This window comes from Dermacentor andersoni, chromosome 7 (assembly GCF_023375885.2).
Source record: "Dermacentor andersoni chromosome 7, qqDerAnde1_hic_scaffold, whole genome shotgun sequence".
Lineage (NCBI taxonomy): Eukaryota > Metazoa > Arthropoda > Arachnida > Ixodida > Ixodidae > Dermacentor > Dermacentor andersoni.
In genome coordinates, this window is record NC_092820.1 from 173,872,674 (window position 1) to 173,899,772 (window position 27,099).

Sequence of the window (27,099 nt, forward strand, 5' to 3'; positions counted from 1 at the left end):
GGACGGTAGTCCACAGCGAGCCGGTAGCCTCCAGACTTCTTTGCAACGAGCACTGGGGCGCTAGTCCATGGGCTGGTGCTTCGTCTTATAAGGCCCTGTTGTAGGAGGTCATCCACACAGCCCTCAATGATCTTCTGCTTCTTCGCATTCACTGGACGTAGCTTGCATCTCACGGGCGCACTGTCCCCCGTGTCAATGGGGTGCTGAGCCAGGGTGGTACATCCCGCAACTGTAGTAAACAGATGGTTAAAGTCATCGAGAACTTTACTCATGCTTGGGTGTAGTTCCCTGGTGCCAGCCTGATGCATGTTCTCTATGCCTGGAACTACAAGCACTTCTTCAAATAGGCTGTGCAAGTGGTACGACTCTCCATCTTCTATTGCAAGTGCTGTCGCTGGGTCCTTTTCACGCTTAGCAAATGGCACCATGCACTGTGGATCGGTTCCAATCGTCCACCCACCCAGCGATACATGTAAAGAGATGCCTGTTGCTGTTAAAAAATCTCTGCCCAGCACAATGTCCCGACACAAGTCTGGCACACACAGGAAGCGTTGATTGCGGCTGCTTGTGGCCCACTTTATTTTGCACTTGAGGGAAGTCGTCGACTGAGACCAACCTGTTGCCAGGCGGAGTGCTTGTTCCTGTGTTTTGGGTTTGGCGCCCGCCTCGACCGCTACCCTTGCCGCCGGCAATCCAAGCAAGCTCACACTCGAGCCTGTGTCCAGTAGGGCCTGGAACGTCGTCCTCCCGATCTGCACTTCCAGGAGAGGCTCCTTGTTGCCGGCCAAGGCCGCTACTTGCAGCGCAGTCTCGTAGGTGCTTGCCGGTGCAGCACCTACCGTCCCCCGTTTCCCGTACACTGAGAGCGGATATGTCCGATCCCGTTGCATTGGTAGCAGCGGGGTGGGCCGCCACGCCGACCTGTAGGGCACTCGCGGGCCATGTGACCGACGCCTCCGCAGCGATGGCAGTTGAATTCTCTTTGGTCACGCGGCTGGTACCTTTGGTGCTGTGACGGCGTTGAGAGATGTGGCGTCCTTGTGGCGAATGCGGCCAATCCGTGCAATTGGTCTCGGTGGTAGGAGGGCTGTATCGCCGCGGGGTGCAACGGCCAGGGGGATGCCGCCGGCAGATACTGGAACGGCGCGGCAGCCGCTGTGATCAACCCTCCGGGTTGTGTTCCCGGCACGCCGGCCACGTTTATAGTCGATTGGAAGGCCAAGTCTCTCGCGACTTGGTCAGTCGGGGGTGGTGGTGGCTTGTACTGCATGCGCCTCCAGAAACGCTCCATGAGACCGTCAGCGGCCTTCGCCAACTCCGCGAGACTGCCGAACTGTCTTCCCTCCACCAGATCCTGGAGTTGCGGGTGCATCTGCCGCAGCACGCGGTCAACCTTTTCCGACTCGGGCACTTCGCCGCCAATCCGGTCGTAGTAGGCCGCGATGGTATAAATAAATTCCTTTAAATTTTCTTGGGGATGTTGCGTCCGGTGCTCCAGCTCTTGTTTCAAGCGGCGCTTCGCGTCAATGGAGGAGAATTCCGCAATAAACGCCGCAGTGAACTCCTCCCACGACGCAAACGAGTTCACGAATCGCCACCACAACTTCGCGCTACCTTCCAGCGCAGCAGGCACAATGTGCGTAAGCCTCTTGTCAGCTGCGACACCGCTGACCAAACAAAACGTTTCAAGCCGGTCCAAAAATTCCTCGGGGGACTGATGGTCGTTGAACCCCTTAAACCTTGGAGGCTGACCTGGCTGACCTCCTGTGGAGCGCGGAGCGCAGTCGCTCACCGGTTGAACCGCCGCCGCCGTCGTCGTAGAACCCATAGGCACTGCCTCGGCCGCCATCAGTCTTTGTCTGACAGCTGCCGCGATTTGCTCGCGTTCCATGGTAGATCCGCTCGTCTGCCCCAGCAGATGCTGTACCAATTGTTCGGGAACGTCCACTGTCTCCATGTTCACGTAGATCCCGGACGGGCCCCCACTTGTCACGATCGACGACACGCCACACGTGGTCCCGAACTACCGCTTTATTTTCCGGCACGCCAACCTTCCGCACCACACAACCACACTCCCCCCGCACGCTCGCGCCGCTGTCCTCCCCGCACTCACGCCACCTGTTCGTCGCTCAGTCAACTACCGTCGATCCCGCGCCTGGCCTCCGAGAACCGCGGCTCCTCGTCATGGGTCTTGGGCTGGCCTGCCGCGGGTCTTGCGCGTCACAAACTGTAAGCAGGGCCTTCTGTATATAAAGCAGAATAAATACAACAAAGCAAACTTGACAAGCAATATATGAATTACATAAATAAATTGCAGTGAAATCTTGATAATTCAAAATCTCTTCATACGAATTGACAGATAATTTGAACTGCTTTGTTGGTCCTGGCAAAGTCCTGTGAACAGTTAAACCTCGATATAACAAAATTCTTGATATAACGAAGTATTTAATTTTTCATAACTTCTTGTCCATAGAACACCATAGAACCTCAATATAACAAAGTGTGTTTATACACAATTTGAATATAACAAAAATTCACTGCCATTGCAAAGAAATACTGAGACAATAAATGGAAACTTCTGTGGATGCAAATGGTCAAATGGTTGAATTACAAGCGGCTGCTCGTGAACACACCTCTCGAATCGCATGCCACACGACCAAGAGTGACTGCCAAAGCAGAGCAACTTCAAACAGAGACTGAGGCAGCATCAGAAAGATGTCGAAAAGAAACGTACAGTTTCGAATGCCCTTGCCGAGCACACGGATGCAACGAGCCACAAGATTGACTGGGATCGCTCGAGAGTTATCGGCCAAGAAAGAAACATGAAATCGCGGCTGTATCTGGAATCACTGGAGATACAAAAAACACGTCACACACTCAATTGAAATGAGGTAACCCTCCCCTCGTCATACAAGCGCTGCTTACCTCACGTTCTGAAGTATACATAAGCTTCCATGAACTTTCCTTCATCCCATTGTAAACAAGGCGTCCGTAGGGAAGCCAAAACGTCTTTTAGATTTATTCCTTTTTTTAGTACTTCTTTTGGTCAGTGTCCGCCGTTTTATTGCTTCATATATGGCTAAAATCTATATTACAGCACTTGCATTTTTTGCTAACCTGTTGGTTCTCTCATGTTTTTTCGTTTAGGGCCACAGGACCTTGGACATATGCCATGAGAATCAGGGACCTTCGTTTGCGGTTTGACTGCATGCTGGCAAACTATGTTCACTGGCCTTACACGCATGCATTTGAAACTCTCGAGACATTGAAGTCAGAATGCCTGTATGCGGAAAATGTGGAGCTGCATGACGAAGTTTCCGAAGAGCTGGACAGGTTCAAGTTGTATCAGAAAGTGAGTGCTCCCATGTTTGCATCTCACTTCTCTTTGCTGCATTTCCTTCAAATAACACGTCTGGTAAAGTGAACTGAGTATCATAGTCTGCTGTATGTAATGAGCAGCTTTCATTTACAACCCTCAGAAAAGGGTAAAAAAGTTTTTTTAAATTTGCATTTGTATCTGACAAGTGAAGACATGGGCGTTGAAAGGGCATGGTGGGCTGCAGCACATCTGTGGTCTTTAGAATGTCAGCCTGCCCTCACCTCAACTCGACCCTTCTACCCTCCTTGTCCTGCTGCTCTTGCAGGTCTACACACCTATTGTGTAGTTGTCCCGAAATGCACTCATCAAGGCATCGTTGCCTGTTATAAATGGGGCTATGTCCAAGTCACCCACCAGGCTGCCATCTGTGGCTGTGTGGTCAACACCATAAATCTGTGCACTGAAGACTACAAGCTATATGTGTACAGTATACATGATAGTCCACCCGTTTTGTTTTGCTGACTTGATAACTTCAAAAAAACAAATAAAAGAGAATTATGGGCTTTATAGGTTATCAAAAATGGCATAAAAATTGGCTCGTACAGGTTTCATGTTGGTTAAATGTCTAGAACAGGTAAGTGCACTGCACTAGGCAAACAAGCCATCTTTAAAGCAGTGCGGTCCTTTTGCTAGACACAGCATAAAATTGTTAGTATAAATATTTTCTTTCATTTTCTGTCAGATAAGAGAGTAGGGCTGTGAGTTTATTTATTGAAATTATTTCAGTAAAATAGCATAGGAAATGCTGTAGATGTGCGCTTCATTAAGGCATCATAAACATGTCCTATGGGCAAGCTTCTCTATTGTCATTATAATCAGCCTATATTTTATGTGCCCTGCAGGGGTGTTGCAACATTGTCAATTTCTCTAATGGCAGCATTTTGAGACAATCGGAGACACCATAGCAGCCCTCTAGGTCAATCGGAGCGCACAAGATGGTGAATTCTACAATATGGTGAAATTTGAATGTCCAAAATAGTACCCCAGGACGAAGGCCTCTCCCAGAGATCTCCAATTGTGCCTGTCTTACATTGGCTGACTTCATCTGATGCCTGCAAATGTTCTAATTTCATCATGCCACCTAGTTCTCGGCCATCCTCGACTACATCTCTCTTTCCTTGGCACCCGTCCCATAACTCTAGTCGGCCCATTTCTAATAGTACCACTTACAATAAGGGACAAGTGGTGTTGTTGAAGATAGTGTTAGCAATTTTCCTAATTTGCAATTCTAATAGACCACCTGTTATCTGCCCTACACATTACATGGCCTGCCCAACATTTCTCTCTTAATCTCAACTAGAATATTGGTTATTGCTGTTTGCTCTGTCTAGTTTATATAAAACTAGAAAGTACAATAAAAAGTAATGTGAAACAAAATGAGAGTTCACTTCAATTAATTGAACTTTGGTGGCATACCACAGAATCAGTTTGACTCGCCTCATGCTATGAATTAAAGATAGTACTTTTTAAAGGCACTGGTTCCTTGTGGCATATTTTAGCACAGCTGAATCAGAAGGCAGGTGAATTAATAGCCAGTGCTGAAATTACAGAATGAGACAGTAGAGATCAGGGCGTTTTTCAAGCTCAGCTTTTTTTTCCTGACTTCTCCAACTTGTTGGAAATAAAATAAGCTTCGAACTTTAAATTGTAAGTATGTGCATCACATTGTTTACACATTAGTAACATTGAGATATCTACACTATGAGACCTTGTTGGTGCATTCCATTTTGTTACAGTTACCATGTTAACATGTTCTCAGCAGAGAACATTGTTCAATTCATGTGATTCTGATCATGCATCTTTCCAGACAATATGTTATTCTATAATTCTTTTCTCAGTGCTTATCAACAACATTATCTTGTATACACGATTTGTACAATGTATGTTAGCTTCAGAGTTATCTAAATAATTAATTCTATTTTGTTCTTTATTCACAGATTGCAGAGAACTTGATGAGATGTGGTGATGAGGAACAACATTGCACCTGGAAGGACATAGCTTTGAAGTCAGCATCTGACCCACTTTTTGTTCTGCAGAAGCTGTCCAAGTTTTCATTATATAACATAGCTAGCCGGTGGTCGTACCTACACACTGTTGGCCCAGAATGCTGCAAGGTAAGGTTCACAATTATTGTTATTCATTTTGTAATACATCACTGTTCAAACCATTCAGTACTACTGGCTGGTATAATTGTTACTTTAGTTAGGCGATTGGGGGTGTTTGTGATAATATGGTGAATTACAGAATCATTGCTATTGAATGAAACAAAAACTAACAAATTCCACTTTATGCTTTTGTTTATTAAATGAAAAGATTCTGCTTTAAACTGTCAGTAGTCTTGAGCTTGGGGAACCAACTTCCTGATGATAATCTCACTTTGGGGAGTTTTTTAGACACACCTCTTAGTCAAGCTTTCTTAGCATCTTGTCACATGTTGGACAACACAAATTGTACATAGTTATCTTTTATTTTCAGCTGGTAGCAACAGTAAAACCTTGTTAACTCGAATTTCACAGGACTGAAAGAAATGTCCAAATTAACTGAATGTAGAATGATCGAGGGTATCAAAAAAAGATACATACTATATACCTATTTACTGAATTCGCCACAACTGCAGTGGACAAAACTGTGGTCATTATCATTGTGATCATGGCTGGTGACTGCACAATTCTGAATGCACGCAGCCAACGCACACCGAGTCAAAAAGAAACTACTGCTTGTCGCAACTGCTGCGGACAAGACCGTGGTCACTGTGGACGTGATCATGGATGGCGACTATGCAGGTCGACACAGTGTCATATACGGTGGTAAACGCAAGAATAAAGGCTATAAAGGCACAAATAGGCACAAAGCAGTTTGGTGTTCCTGTCATTCCTGTATGGTTTTTGCCGATGACTGTAGTGATGTGGACTCCGCCAGACACTCCGTTTTGCCTGGATGCTAGCGTCACTTTTGCTCTTTTGCGTCGCATAATGCGGCACAAGAATCATGAAGGAGTAAGTTTATCTAGGTCAGTTGCCTGCAGGGAACCTTGATCATGCGAAGGAAATTTACAGAAGAACAAAAATGGGTTGGAGTGCATACGGCAGGCATTGCCAGATCCTGACTGGGAGCTTACCACTATCATTGAAAGGAAAGGTGTACAATCAAAGCATCCTACCGGTGCTAACATATGGGGCAGAAACTTGGTGGTTGACAAAGAAGCTCGAGAACAAGTTGAAGCCCGCTAAAGAGGAATAGAACGAAAAATGGTAGGCGTATTGCTAAGAGAAAGGAAGAGAGCGGTGTGGATCAGAGAGCAAATGGGATAGCCGATGTTCTGATTGACATTAGGAGGAAATAAATGGAGCTGGGCAGGCCATGTAATGCAAAGGATGGACAACTGGTGGACAATCAGAGTTACAGAATGGGTGCCAAAAAAAGGGTAGCACTGTTGAGGACGGCATAAAACTAGGTGGGGTGATGAAATTAGGAAATTCACAGGCACAAGCTAGAATCAGTTGGCACAGGACAGGGATAATTGGAGATGGCTGGGAGAGGTCTTCATCCTGCAGTGAACATAAAATAGGCTGGTGATGATGATGAATGCGGCATTTGGCACTCGCTGCACTCTGAGGGTTGTCCAAATTAACCAGTGTGTCGCCAAATATGTCCAAACTAACGAGAGCTTGACGTCATTAAATAATGCATACAGCCTGCTGGGTTCAGAGGACGAGTGTAAATTATCCGATTACCTGAATTGTCAAGGGTTGAATGAATAAGTTTTTACTGTAGTAGTATATTCTCGATCAGCATCACAGAGACAAGTGTGCTTAAAGACTTTACTTTCATGCCACACAAAGGCATGGGCTTCCCATATTGTGGCCACATTCATGCAAGCCCCCACCCCCCATCCCCAAAAGAAGAAAAAATTGTAGTGCTAGAGGAAGAGAAAAAGTGATGAGAAGGTTTGCAGTAGCATACAAACAATAAGAAAATAAAAATAATGTAACGACAACAGTTGCAAAGTTCATACAGATTTTCATCTAAAAATAAGTTGTAGTTTATGTCCAGTTATTTATTTATTTATTTTATTTTATTTTTATTTTATTTACATCATACTGTAGGCCATGTGGCCCAAGCAGGAGGGGCAAGGTAACAAATAAAAAATATGCATACAAAAGGGAGAATTGCAAAATATAAAATTAAGAAATCAAACAATATAGCACAAATCAGCAATGGTACTTAGGAAATACTAATAATATGAGTCTGAATTGATTCAGGGGAGTTCAGATGATGGAAAGAGATGAGGTTTTATTCTTCAATAGTTCCAGGAAAGAAAGAAAATTTAGAGAGGTTTGTCCTGGCAACGTAAGGAGAGAGAGTGAGGGGGTGGGAATGACGGGTTTTCCTGGATGCAGAAAGAGTTATGTATGGACTAGGATCTAAAGAAAATTTATGGTTTATGAAGGAGTGAAGGAATTTGAGGCGTATTATTTTCCGCCTCATTTGAAGGGTGTGAAAACCATTTGTCCGCAGTAATTAAGTTATTGACTCTTCTCGGCCGTACTTGGAAAAAATAAAACGTATGGTTCTTTTCTGTATCCTTTCAAAGGCCCAAATAATGCACGATTATTCCCATTTGGGTCGAATAAAAGTGGTATAGGCTAATGATTTTACTTCATGGGATGCATGTTTAAGCTTATGGCGAAGTAGACATAGCTTTCTGAAAGCAGAAGAGGCGATAGCAGCAATGTGGCTATTTTAATTTAGGTTGTTAGTAATTGTAATTCCAAAATATTTGTACTCGCTCACTTCGGCGAAGGGGTCTTGGCCGAAGTGAGCATTCTTATACATTTGCACTTATATTCGTTTTCGCGGGTTTCCGTTTGTACTCCTGCAGATCACGAGCATGTATTTGCAACTGTGAAAGGTTGTAGGTACGCCTGTAGGGTTTACCTAGCCGAGTACACGACTGTTTGCGCACGTGTGATTCCGGAACTACGAGGCCAGAACCAGTTAGAAACCATTCTATATTGAGTTACCCATCGATCGCGATCAGGAAAGTACATCTGTCGTGAATACATCAATAAGTTTTTAGGCACATAAGATTTATGAAATGGGCTGCAGAAATCTTTAAAACGCGCTGCTGATATGTGCCTACTGAGATGCCCCCCTTTTTGTGATCAAAGCGAGCGCATTGTGCACATCATTATTATTTTAAACGCAAGTAGCGGTATGAGCTCGGTGTTGCAGAGAACCCGGTGGCGGAGTCTTCTGATTCATTCGGGAGCGAAAGTTTCCGCGTATATAAACGTATGTGTATATATATACATACATATATGTATCGTATATATATGTACGTATATTCATTTTCGCGGGTTTCTGTTTGTACTCCTTTAGATCACGAGCATGTATCTGCACCTGCTAAATTGCATGTATTGCAAGTTTGGCGGCAAACGGGACGTCAGTAGGTTTCCCGCGCGAAGTGTACAAACAATGTCTAACTGGTCGCAGGCAGAAGCTTACACTGTAGCTTAAAAGAGACGTCGTATAAGTGCCTTCCAACCATAGAGCAAGGTTGCTTCCAAGGTCGCCTATTTTATGCACGGCTCAGAACTATTGTTTGGCGGCCCGTCTTGTCACTGAGGATTTGCCTTTGAACGAAAGTCTCTGTCAATGCACCCTCCTCACATCCAACGTCTCAGCCTTGCGAGGCACATCAGCACCAGTTCCGTCTCGTTTGGAAAGTCTTCTCCAATGCATGAGACAGGCAGCCGAGACCATGAAATGTTTGCTGTACCTCCCTCCAGACGCAACTAGTGAATTCGCGGTAAGCGCTGAAAGTTTCTTCATTTTCTTATTTTCTTTTTCTTCCCACACTACCTTTAAGTGCTGTTCAATGCCGCCGAAAATATATAGTGTACCTAGCCGCGTTCATGGGCGCTTGCATACTGGAGACACCGAAACCACGATGTTACAACCATTAAGAAACACTATGCCATGCCACCTGCCGCGATCATCAAAACCTGTATACCGCGGATAATTCAAGCATGTTTTCAGGCATTTGAGATATACTAAATGGACTTAAACTGACTCTACCGACATGCCTCGCGCTGACGTTTTAGTGAGAGCCCCTCCTCCCCTCCGAAAGAAGTTGTAGCTCTCAAGGAAGAGAAAAAGTGATGAAAGGGTTTGCAGTAGCACGCAAACAATAAGAAAAAAAAAAAGAACTTAAAGACAACAATTGTAAAGTTCACATACAGATTTTCATCAAGTAAAAAAAAAAAAAGTCATAGTTTGCGTCCAGTTATTTCTTCTACATTTGCACTTATATTCATTTTCATGGTTTTCCATTTGTACTCCTGTAGATCACGAGCATGTATTTGCAAGTGTGAAAGGTCATCGGTGGGCCTGTAGGGCTTGCCTAGCTGAGTCCACGACCGTCTGTGCATGTGCGATTCCGGAAGGACAAGGCCAGAACCGTTTAGAAATTCAATAACATGCTCATCAGGAAATTAAGGTGTTAATGGAACGTTTATGCAGTCATATCATCATGTGTGTATAGCAATATGCATATGCATTAGGCAGCACATTTCTTTCTATAAGGTTGAACAGAATGCATCCCTAACTCTGATGCATGGAACTTGCAGCAAATACAGCTACATTTGTAATGCTGGTACTTTAAATTAAGCATGCTAGAGTATAAACAAGTATGTCATGTTCGACATTTATTGTTACTTCAGTCCCCTGCATTCAAAACTACACTACATCACTATATCACCGTCAACAGCGACAGAACAGTGACAGCATTAGTGCACTATATCGTGAACTACGAGTCACAGTCTTTCATGGTCTTGACATTCTTTTGTAATGCACAAACAATGTTTCACCTCGCTGCTCGTTTATTGTTTCACGCACCATACTGCACACAGCAAAGGCTGTCTCATGAAGCAATGCTGTTCTTTGTACAGTGGGTTGAAGCATGACTTATTTAAAAGTGAAGGAACCAAATTTTAAATATTCTTACATATTCATTTGGTCAATCTCATATCAACACATCATGCCATCATGTCAACACACTAACTATCCTAGCAAAGCATCTTGCTCATGCTAACATTCTATCATTTGTTTGATCTCCTGATGATGATCAATATTGGGGAGCTAGCACAACAATCATCACCTATGGCAATGCAACATATGCAGCTAGGAAATCCCCAAATGGTTATTGCCGCTAAAAGAAAGTAATCAAAGTGGTACCACTTGAATGACGACAAAGGGTGTTTGATGGTAAAAGTTTGAGAACTACTGATCTGGAGTAAAGGACATTAAAAACATTTCTACAGTCCTAAAGGCTTTACATGACGCAATAGTTTTTTTGTACAGAGAATTTGCCAGCCCGCAGTGCTTTATTACAATTCAAATAGAAAGAAGTCAAATCAAGCTTTATTTCATTCACAAAAGCTTTGGGGAAGGCGAGGGCTCGAAAAGAAATGACAATATCCACTTAAGAAGCTTCGAGCCCCCATTCACGTGACAGTCAGCATAATCATTTTAAACTGCAATGCAAAGAAAAATGGAGCACTAGAGAAGAGGAAGAAGAGGCACATGCACGGTCACTTCTTTAGTTCTCTGTTTCGTTTGTGCTGCAGTTCAAAATGGTCAACAATGTGTACCAACTCACCTAATCTTCTATTTTGTTTAAGTCAGTGTAACGTTGACATAGTGCATACGAGGTAGGTTCAAAAAGTATCGAACATTCTTCTTTCCCAAGTAAACCAATGGAATGTGGCAGGCTTCCTTCGGTGGAGATATGGAGGGGGCATTCATGTGCATTCGTGAATTTTTTTCCGCCCACAGAAAACGTAAGTTGCTGGCAGTCTGCCTATGAGTGAGGACATGTAGTAAGCACTTGTCGGAGTCCAGTTAGTTGTAAAATGATGGAACTACATGAGCAGTGATATTGCATCAAATTTACCATAAGCTTGGCAATACCTAACTGAAAACCATTTGCAAGATTCAACAGGCTTTCGGGGACGATGCCATGAGCACCTCACAGATAAAGGAGTGTCACAGTATATTCAATTTTGACTGAGGACTTGGGCATTAGGAGAGTATCCACGAAATTCGTACAAAAAACTGACAACAATGGAGCAGAAGCAACACCGTTTGGAAATCTGCTGGACAATGCAAATAGTAACCCCAACTTTCTGAACACTGTCATCACAGGCGAGGGGTTGTGGTTTTATGGGTACGACCCAGAAACGAAGATGTAGTCGTCACTGTGGAAATATCCAACATCCCTGAGACCAAAAAAAGCACGGCAGCTCTGCAGCAATGTCAAGATCATGGTGACCATCTTATTAGACTCCAAAGGGATGTTGTATCATGGGTATGAACCATAAGGCCAACCATCGCAAAAGTATGCAGTTAAACCTCAATATAACGAACTTCAATATTATGAAATTCTCGATATAACAAAATATTTAACTTTTCCTAGCCTCTTGTCCATAGAACATCATGTAATCTGAACCTCAATATTACGAAGTGTGTTTGTATGCGATTTCAATATAACGAAATTTCGCTTCCGCCGCAAAGGAATGCTGAGTCAACAAATGGAAACTACCGTGGACGCCGTTGATAAAATGATTGAATTACAAGCGTCTGCTTGCAAACGCATCTCTCAAATCGCGCACGGCATGACAAGAGCAACTGCCACAGTGGAGCCGCATCATGTTCCGTCTAAAGTATAAGTGCGATAAGATCCTATCGCGGCCCGTGCACTTTGTGCTTTAGGTGTCAGTGAAAGTGTGTGAGGGTGAGACAAGAAAGATGGTGACTTCTCGAGTGACGCCTGCCTGCGCAAGCAAAGAGAAAGAGGGAGGGGAGCGAGCTCTCAGTAACGCTATCAAGCATGCACGAGGGAGCGGGGGCTAAGTTGGCGCGTGTCTCGATATAATGAAGCAAATCGCTGATTTTACCAACTTCGTTATATCGAGGTCTAACTGTACTACCAGGAGGTCCTTCGCCGCCTTTGTGGTGCTGTGCGGTAAATAAACGACTGGATCTGTCGGCAGCAAAAACTTGGCAGCTCCGTCATGATAACACACCTGCCCATTCTGCGCATCTGATTCAGACTTTCTTCGCCAAACACAATATTGTCACGTGGTGGTGACGTTGAAGAAAGAACACAGTAGCAATACTGTGAACAAGAAAACTAACTTTTATTGGGCGAACCTGTGCCCACAAAACAGGCTACACTTATAGCGCAACGATAGCGGCGAACACGCTCGGCGATCGTCGAAAATCTGCCCAGCGGGTCAAGCGCGTTGGCTTTTATACAGCAGTCGTCGAATGTTCCAGACTAATCGCTGGGACCCGCGCGTATTCCACAATGTTCTACGCCATTCGCGTCAGGCGATGAAATCAGATAACATAAGGTTCGGCGACAACAGACAGCCGGGTAGAATCATCGATAACTTTCCAGAAACGTCGGATACATGCAGGCGCGTCCGTCGCTGTGCGATTACAGTTGTTAAGCGGCGAAACGTGGTCGCCCGATAAAGATAAGTACACGTGTCATTACCCCCCTCTTAAAAAGCATCGCCCCGATGCTGCTAACAAACGAAAGTAACAAAGAAAAGCACTCGTAGCAAAGAAAACAACAAACTAAGGAAGTTCATCAGCGTCCGTAAAATGGTTTAAGGCGCACCACGTGGACCACTTCAGATCGTGCGCGGCGCCGCTGTGAGTGCGAAATGCCGTCTGGCACGACCTCATAGTCTAGTGCGCCAATACGTCGGATGACCTTGTAGGGTCCGAAATAGCGTCGCAGCAGCTTCTCACTGAGTCCTCGCCGGCGTATCGGGGTCCATACCCAAACACGGTCGCCGGGCTGGTAGTCGACGAAGCGTCGTCGGAGGTTGTAGTGTCGGCTGTCGGTACGCTGCTGGGTCTTGATCCGTAGGCGGGCGAGCTGTCGGGCTTCTTCGGCGCGCTGGAGATAGGTAGCGACGTCAAGATTCTCCTCGTCAGTGACGTGCGGCAGCATGGCGTCGAGCGTCGTCGTCGGGTTCCTGCCGTAAACCAACTTGAATGGCGTGATCTGTGTTGTTTCTTGCACCGCCGTGTTGTAGGCGAAGGTGATATACGGCAGGACCGCGTCCCACGTCTTGTGCTCGACGTCGACGTACATCGCTAGCATGTCGGCGAGGGTCTTATTCAGCCGCTCCGTAAGACCATTCGTCTGCGGGTGGTAGGCCGTTGTCCTCCTGTGCCTTGTCTGACTGTAGTTCAGAATGGCTTGAGTGAGCTCCGCTGTAAAGGCCATTCCTCTGTCGGTGATGAGGACTTCTGGAGCACCATGTCGCAACAGGATGTTCTCGACAAAGAATTTCGCCACTTCGGCTGCGCTACCTTTCGGCAGTGCTTTAGTTTCAGCTAAGCGGGTGAGGTAGTCTGTCGCCACGACGATCCACTTATTTCCGGTTGTTGACGTCAGAAAGGGTCCCAGCAAGTCCATCCCGATCTGCTGGAATGGTCGGCAAGGAGGCTCGATTGGCTGTAGTAATCCGGCTGGCCTTGTCGGCGGTGTCTTGCGTCGCTGACAGTCTCGGCATGTTCTGACATAACGGGCGACGTCGGCGGTCAGGCGCGGCCAATAATACTTTTCTTGTACCCTCGATAGTGTCCGGGAAAAACCGAGGTGTCCAGCGGTCGGATCGTCATGTAGGGCGTGCAATACTTCTGGACGAAGTCCTGACGGGACAACAAGAAGGTAGTTGGCGCGGACTGGTGAAAAGTTCTTCTTCACGAGGAGATTGTTTTGAAGCGTGAAGGAAGATAATCCGCGCTTAAATGCCCTGGGGACAACGTCGGTGTGCCCTTCCAAATATTCCACCAGGCCTTTTAGCTCCGGGTCTGCCCGTTGCTGTTCAGCGAAGTCTTCCGCGCTTATCATGCCAAGGAAGGCGTCATCTTCGTCATCTTGCGGCGGCGGGTCAATGGGGGCGCGTGATAGGCAATCGGCATCGGAGTGTTTTCGTCCTGACTTGTAGGTTACAGTGATGTCGTATTCTTGTAGTCTGAGGCTCCACCGTGCCAGTCGTCCTGAAGGATCCTTTATACTCGCTAGCCAACACAACGCGTGATGGTCACTGACGACTTTGAATGGCCTGCCATAAAGATAAGGGCGAAATTTAGCTGTAGCCCAAACGATGGCGAGGCATTCCTTTTCGGTTGTAGAATAGTTGCCTTCCGCTTTTGACAGCGACCGGCTAGCGTAAGCTATCACCTGTTCGACTCCGTTTCTCCTCTGGACTAGAACGGCACCGAGGCCTAGGCTACTGGCGTCAGTATGGATTTCTGTATCGGCGTACTCGTCGAAGTGCGCAAGTACCGGCGGCGACTGCATGCGTCGTTTGAGTTCTTCAAATGCGTCGGCCTGCGGCGTTTCCCACTTGAACTCAACATCACATTTAGTTAGACGTGTCAACGGCTCGGCGATGCGTGAAAAGTCCTTGACAAAGCGCCTGTAGTAGGCACACATGCCAAGGAATCTACGCACTGCCTTCTTGTCGGTGGGCTGCGGGAACTTTGCGATGGCAGCTGTTTTCTGGGGGTCGGGGCGTACTCCGGATTTACTGATGACGTGGCCTAGGAACAGAAGCTCGTCGTAAGCGAAGCGGCATTTTTCTGGCTTCAGAGTGAGCCCTGATGACTTGATGGCCTCTAGTACTGTGGCAAGCCGCCTAAGGTGATCGTCGAAATTTCCGGCGAATACAACGACGTCATCCAAGTAAACGAGACAGGTCTGCCATTTCAATCCCGCTAAAACCGTGTCCATCACGCGCTGGAACGTTGCAGGCGCCGAGCACAGTCCAAATGGCATAACCTTGAACTCGTAGAGGCCGTCTGGGGTGATGAAGGCGGTCTTTTCGCGATCTCTTTCGTCGACTTCTATTTGCCAATAGCCAGACTTGAGGTCCATCGAGGAGAAGTACTTAGCATTGCAGAGCCGATCCAATGCGTCGTCTATCCGTGGAAAGGGGTATACGTCCTTCTTCGTGATCTTGTTCAGACGACGATAATTGACGCAGAAACGTAGGGTTCCGTCCTTTTTCTTCACCAGGACAACAGGGGATGCCCATGGGCTTTTCGACGGCTGGATGATGTCGTCGCGCAGCATTTCGTCGACTTGTTCTCTTATAGCTTCGCGTTCTCGCGGCGAAACTCGGTAAGGGCTTTGGCGGAGTGGTCGAGCGTACTCCTCGGTGATTATGCGATGCTTGGCGACTGGTGTTTGTCGAATCCTCGATGTCGTCGAAAAGCAGCTTTTGTATCGTCGGAGCAGACTTCTGAGCTGCTGTTGCTTAATCACTGGGAGACTTGGATTAATGTCGTAGTCTGGTTCGGGAACCATGGTCGTCGGGGTAGATGCGGCGGAATCCGAGAGGACAAACGCATTACTTGTTTCCAGAATTTCCTCGATGTACGCGATCGTCGTGCCCTTGTTGAGGTGCTTGAACTCCTGGCTGAAGTTTGTCAGCAACACTTCAGTTTTCCCTCCATGCAGTCGAGCGATCCCTCTTGCGACGCAAATTTCACGGTCTAGCAGCAGACGTTGGTCGCCTTCGATGACGCCTTCTACGTCAGCGGGTATTTCGGTGCCGACCGAAATAACAATGCTGGAGCGGGGCGGGATGCTCACTTGGTCTTCGAGCACATTCAAGGCGTGGTGACTACGAGGGCTCTCCGGCGGTATCGCTTTATCTTCCGACAGCGTTATTGACTTCGACTTCAGGTTGATGATTGCGCCGTGTTGGTCCAGGAAGTCCATACCGAGAATGACGTCTCGTGAACACTGTTGGAGGATAACGAAGGTGACAGGGTAAGTCCGGTCGTGAATGGTAATTCTTGCCGTGCACATTCCTGTCGGCGTAATCAGGTGTCCTCCAGCGGTCCGAATTTGAGGGCCTTCCCATGCAGTCTTAACCTTCTTCATCTGGACGGCGATGTGTCCACTCATGACTGAGTAATCGGCGCCTGTGTCGATTAAGGCGGTGACTGCGTGGCCGTCTAGAAGCACGTCGAGGTCGGTGGTTCTTTGTCTTGCGTTGCAGTTGGGTCTTGGCGTCGGATCACGGCTGCGTCGTGTTGAATTGAAGCTAGTACGTCGCGTCGTGAAGTCGTCTTTCGTCGGTGCAGTCTTGGCTTCCTGACTTCCTCGGGACGGCGGCGCGTCGTCATTATGTCGTCGAGATGGTTTCTTCGGCGCTTTCGTCGGCGGCGGAGGATCTTCGTCAGTTCGACGAACAGCAACCTCACCTCCATCGGTTGCTGCTTTTAGTTTTCCGGATATGGGCTCGCTGACCGGCCCCGGGCTGGGCCACTGTATGGTCGGCGTTGCGGCGACAGGTAGCGGCCTGGTGATGGCGAACGCGACGGTCGTCGAGAGCTCCATTGAGTAGCGGCGAGGTAGTCGGCGATGTCACGTGGGCGCTCTCCAAGCTGTGGACGCGGCGCGTTAACGGCGAAACCTCGCAGTCCCATCTCTCGGTATGGGCATCGTCGGTAGACGTGACCTGCCTCTCCGCAGTGGTAGCAGAGCGGGCGGTGGTCAGGAGCGCGCCAAACGTCAGTCTTCCTCGGGTAGCTGCGCTGGGCGACGGGTGGGCGTGCTGGCGGCGGCGGTGGTGGTCGACGGAATTGCGGCGTTACGGGGCCCTGGCGCGGTAGTGGAAAGGGACCTTGACGGCGGGCGACGGCGGCGTAGCTCATCGCTTGCGGCTGAGGCTGCGGTGGTTCTGGTTGCACCTCAGGAACTCCAAGCGATCGGTGCACCTCTTCTTTTACGATGTCGGCGATCGAAGCCACTTGAGGCTGCGACGAAGGCAAGACCTTGCGCAGTTCTTCGCGCACAATGGCCCTGATGGTCTCGCGCAGATCGTCCGTGGCCAGTGATTGAATTCCTGCGTAGGGGGTAGAGCTTGTACGGCGGTTGAATTGCCGGTTCCGCATTTCGAGTGTCTTCTCGATGTTCGTCGCCTCACGAAGAAACTCTTCGACGGTCTTCGGTGGGCTTCTTACCATCCCGGCGAAAAGTTCCTCCTTCACACCACGCATGAGTAGGCGAACTTTCTTTTCCTCGGCCATATCCGGGTCGGCGTGGCGGAACAGACGGGTCATTTCTTCCGTAAAGATGGCAACGTTCTCGTTTGGTAGCTGCACTCGGGCGTCCAGCATAGCTTCGGCCCTTTCCTTGCGCACGACACTTGTAAAGGTGCACAGGAAGCCGCTACGGAACAGGTCCCACGTAGTCAAGGTCGACTCCCTGTTCTCAAACCACGTTCTGGCGGCGTCTTCTAAGGCGAAGTAGACATGCCGCAGCTTGTCGTCGGAGTCCCAGTTGTTGAATGTCGCGATTCGCTCGTAGGTCTCCAGCCAAGATTCCGGGTCTTCAGTCGCTGCTCCATGGAAGGTCGGTGGGTCCCGGGGTTGTTGTAGGATAACGGGGGACGCTGGGGCAGCCATTGAGGTTGTCTTGACCACGATCTTCTTTGTCGCCTCAGGTAGAAGTCCGTGCTCTGGGGGCAGGCCTTGCAGTCTGCGGCTAGCACGCTGGTCTTGGGCGGTGTCGGTTTTGTCCTCGGGCTTCGGGCTTGGATCGCGGCTTTGCGGGGGCGTTCAGTACATGAACGCACAAGCACCTCCACCAGATGTCACGTGGTGGTGATGTTGAAGAAAGAACACAGTAGCAATACTGTGAACAAGAAAACTAACATTTATTGGGCGAACCTGTGCCCACAAAACAGGCTACACTTATAGCGCAACGATAGCGGCGAACACGCTCGGCGATCGTCGAAAATCTGCCCAGCGGGTCAAGCGCGTCGGCTTTTATACAGCAGTCGTCGAATGTTCCAGACTAATCGCTGGGACCCGCGCGTATTCCACAATGTTCTACGCCATTCGCGTCAGGCGATGAAATCAGATAACATAAGGTTCGGCGACAACAGACAGCCGGGTAGAATCATCGATAACTTTCCAGAAACGTCGGATACATGCAGGCGCGTCCGTCGCTGTGCGATTACAGTTGTTAAGCGGCGAAACGTGGTCGCCCGATAAAGATAAGTACACGTGTCAATATTCCTGTGGTTCCTCAGGCTCCCTACACCCACAACATGGCTCTGTGTGACTTTTGGCTATTTCCCAAGTAGAAAAAGCCTCTAAAAGGAACCCAATTTGAGTCAAGAGAATACATAATGCTGAATGCCATGGCCTGGCTGATCACCTTTCCAAAAAACGCATTCCAGAAGCGTTTCCAACAATGGCGGGAGTGCTGGGAGAAGTGTGTGCATTACTAAGGAAAGTATCACCTTGAAGGGGATACTTTTCTTCCTCCTAGTCAATAAGTGTATTCCTGCTGACCAAAGGTTTGATACCTTTCGAACCAAGCTTGTACAGTGATACATAAAGAACTTTTATATTGTGCTATATTACATAACTTTGCAATCTTATATATGAAACAGTAATGTTATGTTCAGCGTACTATAGCAAAGCTGCACACCTGACATGTCTGCTTACGTTTTTGTTGTGCTGACAGAGACAGTGTCACAAAATTTTGAACTTTGCAGATCATCACTGAACTCAAGGCACTCCACTTGCTTCTGCAGTCACCGCCGAAGTCATATGCGGCATTTGAGGTCAGCATTTCTCGCGAATTCTCGGCACATGCCACATCTAAATACTAGAATTACATACTTTTAACTGTGTGTGTGCTTGCCTACTCTTATGCGATGTTGTTGCATGCACTGTCATTTTTCTTACTTTTACTATTCCATCAGTGTTCAGCACATTTCCTTTTAATCTGTTATCGATGTTTAGGTTTAGTTTTTGTATGAGACATTCTTTGCAATATCAGATATTTATTATGTCTTGATTGCTGTAGCTTGTCTATGACAAAGCTGTCACTCAGATGCACGTGACGCATGTAGGACTTTATCAAATCATTGCAATGACTGCTAGCTGACCCAAAGCAAAAGGTGATGTGCTCTGGCCAGAGGGCTGATCCTTAGCTGAGGCATTTAGTCTAACAGCCGATAACAGTGCTGTTAACATACCTGCTATCGTTGCCAAGTTGTACACTTCCTTTTGCAGGCACAACTGTCCCTAACAAACACTTCGATCCCAAACATTCTTTGCTCGCTGTCACTGTCTACGTGCATGCCTCACATTCTATGGCAAAGTTAGAATGAGTACAACTTGATTCTTTTCTAAAGATTAAGAATTAAAGATAGGTTGATTTTATATTGTCAGGGAGGACGCGTGCACACAACACTGTTTGTTGTCCTCCCTCGGCTGCCTCGTGTTGATTATGAGGATGAGGATGTCTCTCTGACCAGGAGCGCCATCTCTTGACCTTGCGGTTGCTGTCTCCACCACACAGTCCTTACAATGTGACTGTGCTTACACTTGCAAATGCAACTTTCTCATTTGGTGTCATGAAAATAGAAGGACTGACCTATGCTCATAATTACTTGCACTCCTTCAGACATGCTAGATAAACAACAGAAATAATTGCTTTGCATAGAAATTGCACCTACGTGCAACGAAGTCAATCTTTTTTAATTAGGTTTTAATTCTTGCTTGTACTTTATTCACGCAGGGAGCGGTTAAGGTGCATGTGGAATTACTTTAAAGTTGCACATTGTTGTAATCTCGTTTCTGTAATTTTGTAAAGGTTATTCAGTTTAGGGCCTTTATAGTAGGATACAACTTAAAGAAACAGCAGTTGGCAACCAAAGCACATGGACCGCATGGGGTTGTGTTACTCTGCTAGCCAATCACAGAAACAAACGAAGTCATCGTCATGCGACATTTTCAAAATGGCGTCGTACTTTATACCTCCGGAGCGTCTGCTGTTCTTGAAGTCTCTTCATCGGCGGAAGCGATGAAGTGTGCAACAGACATGAAAAAAGTGCATGGAGTCTGAGCATTTCTCTCTTCAAAAGTCCACGGTACTTAATTTCACCGCTGAGTCCTTTTTACTCATAAAACTTCAATGCCAACACAAGTGAAACTTGACAGTAAATAGTTGCAGCGAAGCAAGCATTTTATTTCAGTAAATAAAGAATTAGGCTTTCACCGTCCCACAATAATAGACGAGTGAAAACATATAAAATTACGTGCTTATAATTTTATTTTTGTGGTGGCCGCCTTCTTAAGGTAACAGGGAAAGTTTGAAGTACGAACTATTTGCAGCCTCGCGCAGGAACAGTGGCTGGCAGTTATGAGCGTATGGGCAGAGCTTCACTGCAGACCTAAGTTGTATCCGACTGTAGCTACTATTTTGATTCAACAGTTCAAATGTTTCCATTAGTGTTACCCTTGTATGTCACCAACTCTCTGCCTGTTCATTTGTGTTACTTGAAATACAAATACAGAAGAAAAAAATAAAATGCATGATCTTTTCATATAAAAAATTGACATGGCACTATGTACATTCTTAATGTGAGTTAAGTGATAGCCAAGGATTTGCTTACAGGTTAATATTTCCATGGTAATCACTGCAAGGGACACCGATCTTTAATAACAGTGGGGGAACAACTTAAGCTTTGACCAGGAGCCAACATTTCTACAAAGGGAAATGGAAATCAATGGAAACGAAGCTGTTGCCCAAAATTTCTACAAAGGGACTTGTCTTCATCAAGGCAACGAGCTGTTGGCTCAGCTTGCAAATGCAAACATTGGCATTGTTCACAAATGGTGGCTGCATATAGACGCTTCCCTTGTTTACTCACTGTTTATCACTTCAAGTTCCTGGCTTCCTGTGGTCCCTTTCTCTTTGCAGATTTTAATTGTTCCTTTGCAGGCTGATGTCTCACAAATTTTACTAATTTGTCAGTCAATGGGACCAAATATGTACACATATAGGGTATTTCGTAAGACCTAACAGAAAATCACGTATGCCATATGCAGATTTCTAATTCTTGAGCTGGTTTCTCAAAGAGGTGTGCATTACTTGCACAAGAAGTTGAAATGCATAATTAACCAATTAGCACAATTTTGCATATTAGCTTTACAATGAAGAGCTTTAGGGCAGAAATTTGAATTTACAGAATGTAGCTGTTGGTTTCCTAGGCATAGCCACATCTGAGGATGAAATCAGTTTCAAGATGTGTACTCATAAATTGTTTGTTAAAACATATATGGCTGTCCTATTTAATATTGTCCTGAAATACACACCAAGGCATTTTATTTAAAAAGCAGAACAGCATATTTTTACCACAATTTTGATAGTGTTCATCTCAAAACTGGTGCTAGTTTTAAAATTAATTCCAAGTAGATTCACCTTGAAAATTTGTCAGCTTCCATTAGTGAAATGTTGTTAGTCAATTTATGCATTTCAATTTCTTGTGCAAGTGATGTCCATTTCTTTCAAGCAATTCAGCTCAAACATTAGAATTGTGCTGTCTGCCACAGGCGATATTTCAAGATTCCATTAAAAAGAAAGAAAAACAGCTGGTGCTATTTAGTTTTTTTAATCTCTACATCTTTTTCAACCAGCTCACTGAAGGACTGAGCAAGGACGGTGAGGCGTTTCCCCTTTGGCAGAGGGTGCTTGACCGACTCCCGAATGGAGAGGGGAAAATTTTGCTGCTCGACCATTTGACAGCGAGCTACAGGGATTGCCTCATGGACGTCGAGCTGATCTCGTATCAGCGTACAGGAATGGGACTCAGGGTAATGTGCTACACTCCATGCTGTCCAGTCACATCACTTGGCACATATTCCCTGCAAATTATACATTACAAATTGTTCATACCAGTAGACCAAACGTATTTTTCATAAATTGCTTGCTACGCACCGTGGTGGCGCAGTGGCCGGCCACACGAAGTCACCAGTTCGATTCCTGCCACAGTGGCTGCATTCAGATTGCAGAGGAGTGCAAGAAATGCTTGTGCACTTAGTTTTAGGTTCATGGTAAAGATTCTGAAGTGGTTGAAATTATCCCAGAGCCCTTCACTGCAGCATCTCGCATAGCCTCTGTGTTGCTTTTGAATGTTGAACCCCAAGAATTGACAGTAGAAATCAGTCAATCATAAATTGCTTGCTATGTTTAGGTAAACTAAGTAAACTAAGTAATGTAGCTGCATGAACGTGTTAGTAGCATGATTGCTTGTCGTTTTCCTTTTTTTTTTAAAGTGATACATTCATCTGTACCATACTTCATGAAATTTATTACTCATGAAATGGCAGTGCTGATGCAGTTTTTCATGGCTTCTTTCCATGTTCATGTCAGTGACTCCAGTTGAATGGTTCTCATTCAATTCTAGTAATTATGAAAAGGCAGCAGCGAAAAAAAAAGACACGGACAGAGGCGAGACGGCATGGACGAGCAACAAGCGCAATTCGCTGCATTAATAATTATGACTTTGCATAACAGTTAACTCTTTCCTTACTGCTAAAAATGTGCTTATTTTAGGTGCTTTTATGTTCTTATGTCTTGTTTTAAGTTATAGCACTCGCAAAGTTTACCTTGACACTAAAATTATAGCCTGATCATTATTGGACAGGCAGCAGTTCAAAAGTGCCAACGACACAAAGATTGCAAAGCCATGTTCAATTGTGTGTGTTTGAACACAGCTCCATACACAGTAGCAGTTGCGGTGGTGCCTAGTGGTTTAGCTTAATGCTCAGTTTCAAGTGTCAGAAAAAATCAATAAATAATCTTTAAAGAACTGCGTTATATTTGTGTCACGAAGCCAAATACAGCACACTCCCTTTAAGAGAAACTCAAAGGGACCATGAGAATTTGTTTTGTCTTATCAGAAATTTTTCTTATCAGAAGAATAATTGGCAACATAACCAGGTGCATTCAAATATAAAAAAAAAAGAGCATTTTAAATGGATGTATGGCAGTAATAGTTGCTCAGACAGTTTTTGAATATCGATATGTGAAATTTCAAGAAGCGTCTCAAGGAACATGAAAGGAAGTAACAAGTTGCTATTTTAGTATAACTAGTGAGAGTAAAAAAAAAATGAAATATAGAATATATGCACCCGGCACCTAGTTCCCAACTTTTGTAAGCCATACCATGTAAAAAAAAAATATGCAGATTTATTGGCACCAATAATAGCCACAGTGATGCCATTCTATGCAGGAAAGCAGTAGCTTCGCAAATGTGAAATTGGGTAAGCTACTTGTGCAAGGAGCATTTCTTTTTCACTCATTGCAGCGGGCACATGGTTCATTTTTCACCACATTCTTTAGGCTTGTGAAGCTATGGTTGTCAGCTCGGGGACCATGCAGAAGCCTCCTCATACTTGATTATTGCATTCGATCAGCTTTTCTGTGGAAACAAGCTGGTCTAGGGCACGTACAACTGGCATCGGAGCCTCCACATGCTTTGTTCCTTTCCTGTACAGTACTGTACAGTAATGTGGAGTGTTGCACAGTGTTGTACAGTAATGAATAAGGGCAATTACACAGCTGGTGTTCAAAATGGAGGTACTGAGCCTGAGGGGGCAGGATCAAATCCCAACCAAGGCAGCCGCATTTTGATGTGGTTAAAATTGAAAAACGGCCATGCACTATGCGTTGGGTGCACATTAAAGAACCCAAGGAGGTCAAAATTAATCCGGAGTCCCTTACTATGTTATGCCTCATAATAATATTGTGGTTTGGTCAAGGGTCAGTCTGAAATCGACTGTGTGCTTTTGTGCATGAAAACTGCACATGATGGGAAGGATAGCTTGTAATAATTTGTACATATGCTGCCGAAACGCTGATGGATAAAAGCAACCCACAGGGGGAAGATAAACTTGCACTCAATATTAGTCGAACACAATTATTAGAATAGCACACACTCATGAGCTTCTGTCATTGTTTTAGGATCACAAAATTGACAACCCGGTAGAAGCTGTCTTCACTGCTGCTGTCAATTGAAAACTATGTTGCCGATTCTACCAAAGCACAAATTTTCCATCCCATTATTGAGGAAGTGCTAGGAGCACTGGAGGTTAGTTTCGATGATACCTCTGGTCAAAGTTTTATTTTTCCAGACTCCCCCAATCTGCCAAAAGTTCTCAAATCTGGCAAAATGGTAAAGTTCAGTTATTTCAGGCAGTGCATGACGTTGCTAGTAGAAAAATTCCAAGGGAAATGTTTTAAATGTGCATAAAAGCTGTTGCTCAATTTGACTGATTTTTATAGGCCTGCTGACAAAAGAGTTGAGAGCTGTGTAGGTTATAGTACCAACATTTTCTTGCTTGCTTCTCAAGAGTATGTCCTGGTGTTCCTTTTTAGATGTATATGTGCATAGACTCGGAAAAGCAGCAGAGTTACTCGTGCCTTGTCAACGATCCTGCATTGCTGCTTGAAATGCTGCTGATGAATGCAGAGGTAAGCCTCTTGATCTTGTGATTTTCATTTTGCTTAATGTGAACAAAATTGGTGATATTGTTAAAAGATTGATGGCCTTATATCTTCTTCATTTGTTTGGGAAATCATTTTACTGCTGTTTACATTTAACAGCTGCACCATTGTTGTTGTTATTTTCCTTCTTCTTTTGTGTGTATTAATAATTTAAGTTGTAAAGCCATTGTTTGAAACAAAGCAGCCACAAGTTAGCAGCATGTTCACTTGGGCTGGTTGGTACATCTTTTCAAACAGCAGATTTTTTTAACAGCACGACAGAGGATGAAAAAAAGAAGCACTGGACCTAGCACTAGGTCCTGCCTCTTTTCTTCATCCTGTGTTGCGCTGTTAAAAAAATTTGCTGCTTGGCAGCTACAAGTGAATGTGACAGTCAAATTCTGATTGTTACCCAACAAACTCATAGTTCATTATCAAATGGTATACTTGTAGGCTTGCAAACCTTAAATATACTCATATTGGAGCTGATAAATTCACTTGGCAGCAACTTGGGAGACAGTTTGCACACTTATTGGTACAACTATGTGAAATAAAGTACTCAATCTGTGTTTAAGTTACGATTCCCTGCGGTTGCAAATGTTAAAACCTCGCTTTCTTCTGCCTGCAGTGTAGTTCTCATGATGTAGTATCTGCCTTCTGGCACTTTCTTGATCTTAGTTTGAGGGAGAGGAATTAAGTACAGATCTTATGTTGCCTTTCATATTCACCCATTGTGCATAATGTGAAATTGCTTGGCCAAAAGTGCTATGCTTATGATTACTCTTGATGTTTAGTTAACTTTTGGCATCATTACTTATTAAGCTCATCCTCTTCACATCCTGTCAGGTGGATTCGGTAGGAAGGTCTCTTGAGGCAACGGCCAGTTTTCTGGACAACAGTCACTCTCCCTTCACCAGAGATGCTGCCAATGATCTGCTAAAGGCCTATGCTTCTAAAGCCTTGGAGCTGCTTCTGATGCCATCTCAACGCTGTGAGGAACAGGGCTGCACATGTGTGCATGCATGTGTTTGTCTGTCTGTATCGGTGTGTGGGCACATGTGTGTGTGCATGCTAATTTGTAGTGTTAGCACAAGTATACCCACCTCGCAATCCTGCTTGCGATTGTTTATCCGGCCCTTGTGAAAATCGCAGGCTAGGTTGTGAGCAGATAGAGCAGGTACAGTCAAACCGCGTTATAATGACACGAAAATACCTTCATTGTGTCCTATATTTGTTAAAAACATTTGTTTGTTACCATAAGTGTGCAAATATAAGTAAAGATATGTTTTTTTGTTCCTTTCTAAATTTTTTCAAATATATATTTCCAGCCTTAGAGCACGCCTGGCAATATATAAATTGAACTCTCGTTAAGATGGACTCGGTTAATCCGAATTCTCGCATATAAAGCACAACATGGGAACATTTGTTTGGTTTCCCATAGACTCAATGCAAAAATAATCCACTGATGACGAACCGCATCAAAAATACTCTTCGGTTAAGACAAACATTTGGAGTGGTTGCCACCACTACCAGTCCTGGACGCTAGAGTGCCTATGGCGCACATCGCCCGTGGACACAGGCGAAAACAAAAGGAAGAAACAAAAAAAGTTAGTGACATTTCACTTCGTGACAGCGGGTGATGCACAATTGTATGGGTGCATAGTGCACACGAAGGTATTGGCTCTTGGTGTGCCTAGATGCCTATACCATAGGCGTCGCAGATTATATTCAAGACAAGGCTCGCACGGTGCGCCACACGTAGCAACCGCCAGAGTAAAACGCCCCCTTGTAAACATTCACTTACTAACTACATTGACAAGCATGGTGTCAATGTGCGCAGGCAGACATGAACACGCCATACTTAATGACCATGAACGCTTGCTGTCAAAACGCTGGCGAGTGGAATTGTGGAAGCAGCAGTGAGCGAAGTGTCCTTCGTCCTGTCTATCGTTTCAACGCAAACTGAGCGGCGAGAACACAGTGCACGCCTGTGCACACAGCTACGAGCCATTGGCCCCACTTATACTGTACCCCCAAAGCAAATCACTTTCAAGATAAAGCCCACGTGCGGCCTAAGTACGATGCCTCCCTCCCCCAGTGCCATGCACATGGCATAAGAATGTGTGCTTCCTCCTCCTTTTCTTCCTTGTGCATGTGAGATTGAGCCGCTATCGTCGGCTCAACGTCGCACGCTGTCACTCGCACTCACAGCGTATGGCACACGAGCACGATGTTATCACGAGACGAACCTGATATGTCCGTATTACAAACATAACCTGTAGCAACTACTAGAGGAGGCCAACCCAGCGCACCTCCACCTACATTC

The 27,099-nt window shown here is 45.6% G+C and overlaps 1 protein-coding gene across 1 annotated transcript in view; it reads left to right on the top strand.

The window, feature by feature from the left end:
- The window catches only part of Sptz (zinc finger FYVE-type containing 26 spastizin), a 183,896-nt gene that overhangs the window by 86,500 nt on the left and 70,297 nt on the right, over positions 1-27,099 (top strand). Inside the window, exons 25-30 of the mRNA XM_050180184.2 lie at positions 3,148-3,352; positions 5,317-5,493; positions 18,991-19,059; positions 21,923-22,099; positions 24,666-24,761; positions 25,620-25,764. Coding sequence (XP_050036141.1) covers positions 3,148-3,352; positions 5,317-5,493; positions 18,991-19,059; positions 21,923-22,099; positions 24,666-24,761; positions 25,620-25,764 — 869 coding nt within the window. The remainder of the gene's footprint in view (positions 1-3,147; positions 3,353-5,316; positions 5,494-18,990; positions 19,060-21,922; positions 22,100-24,665; positions 24,762-25,619; positions 25,765-27,099) is intronic.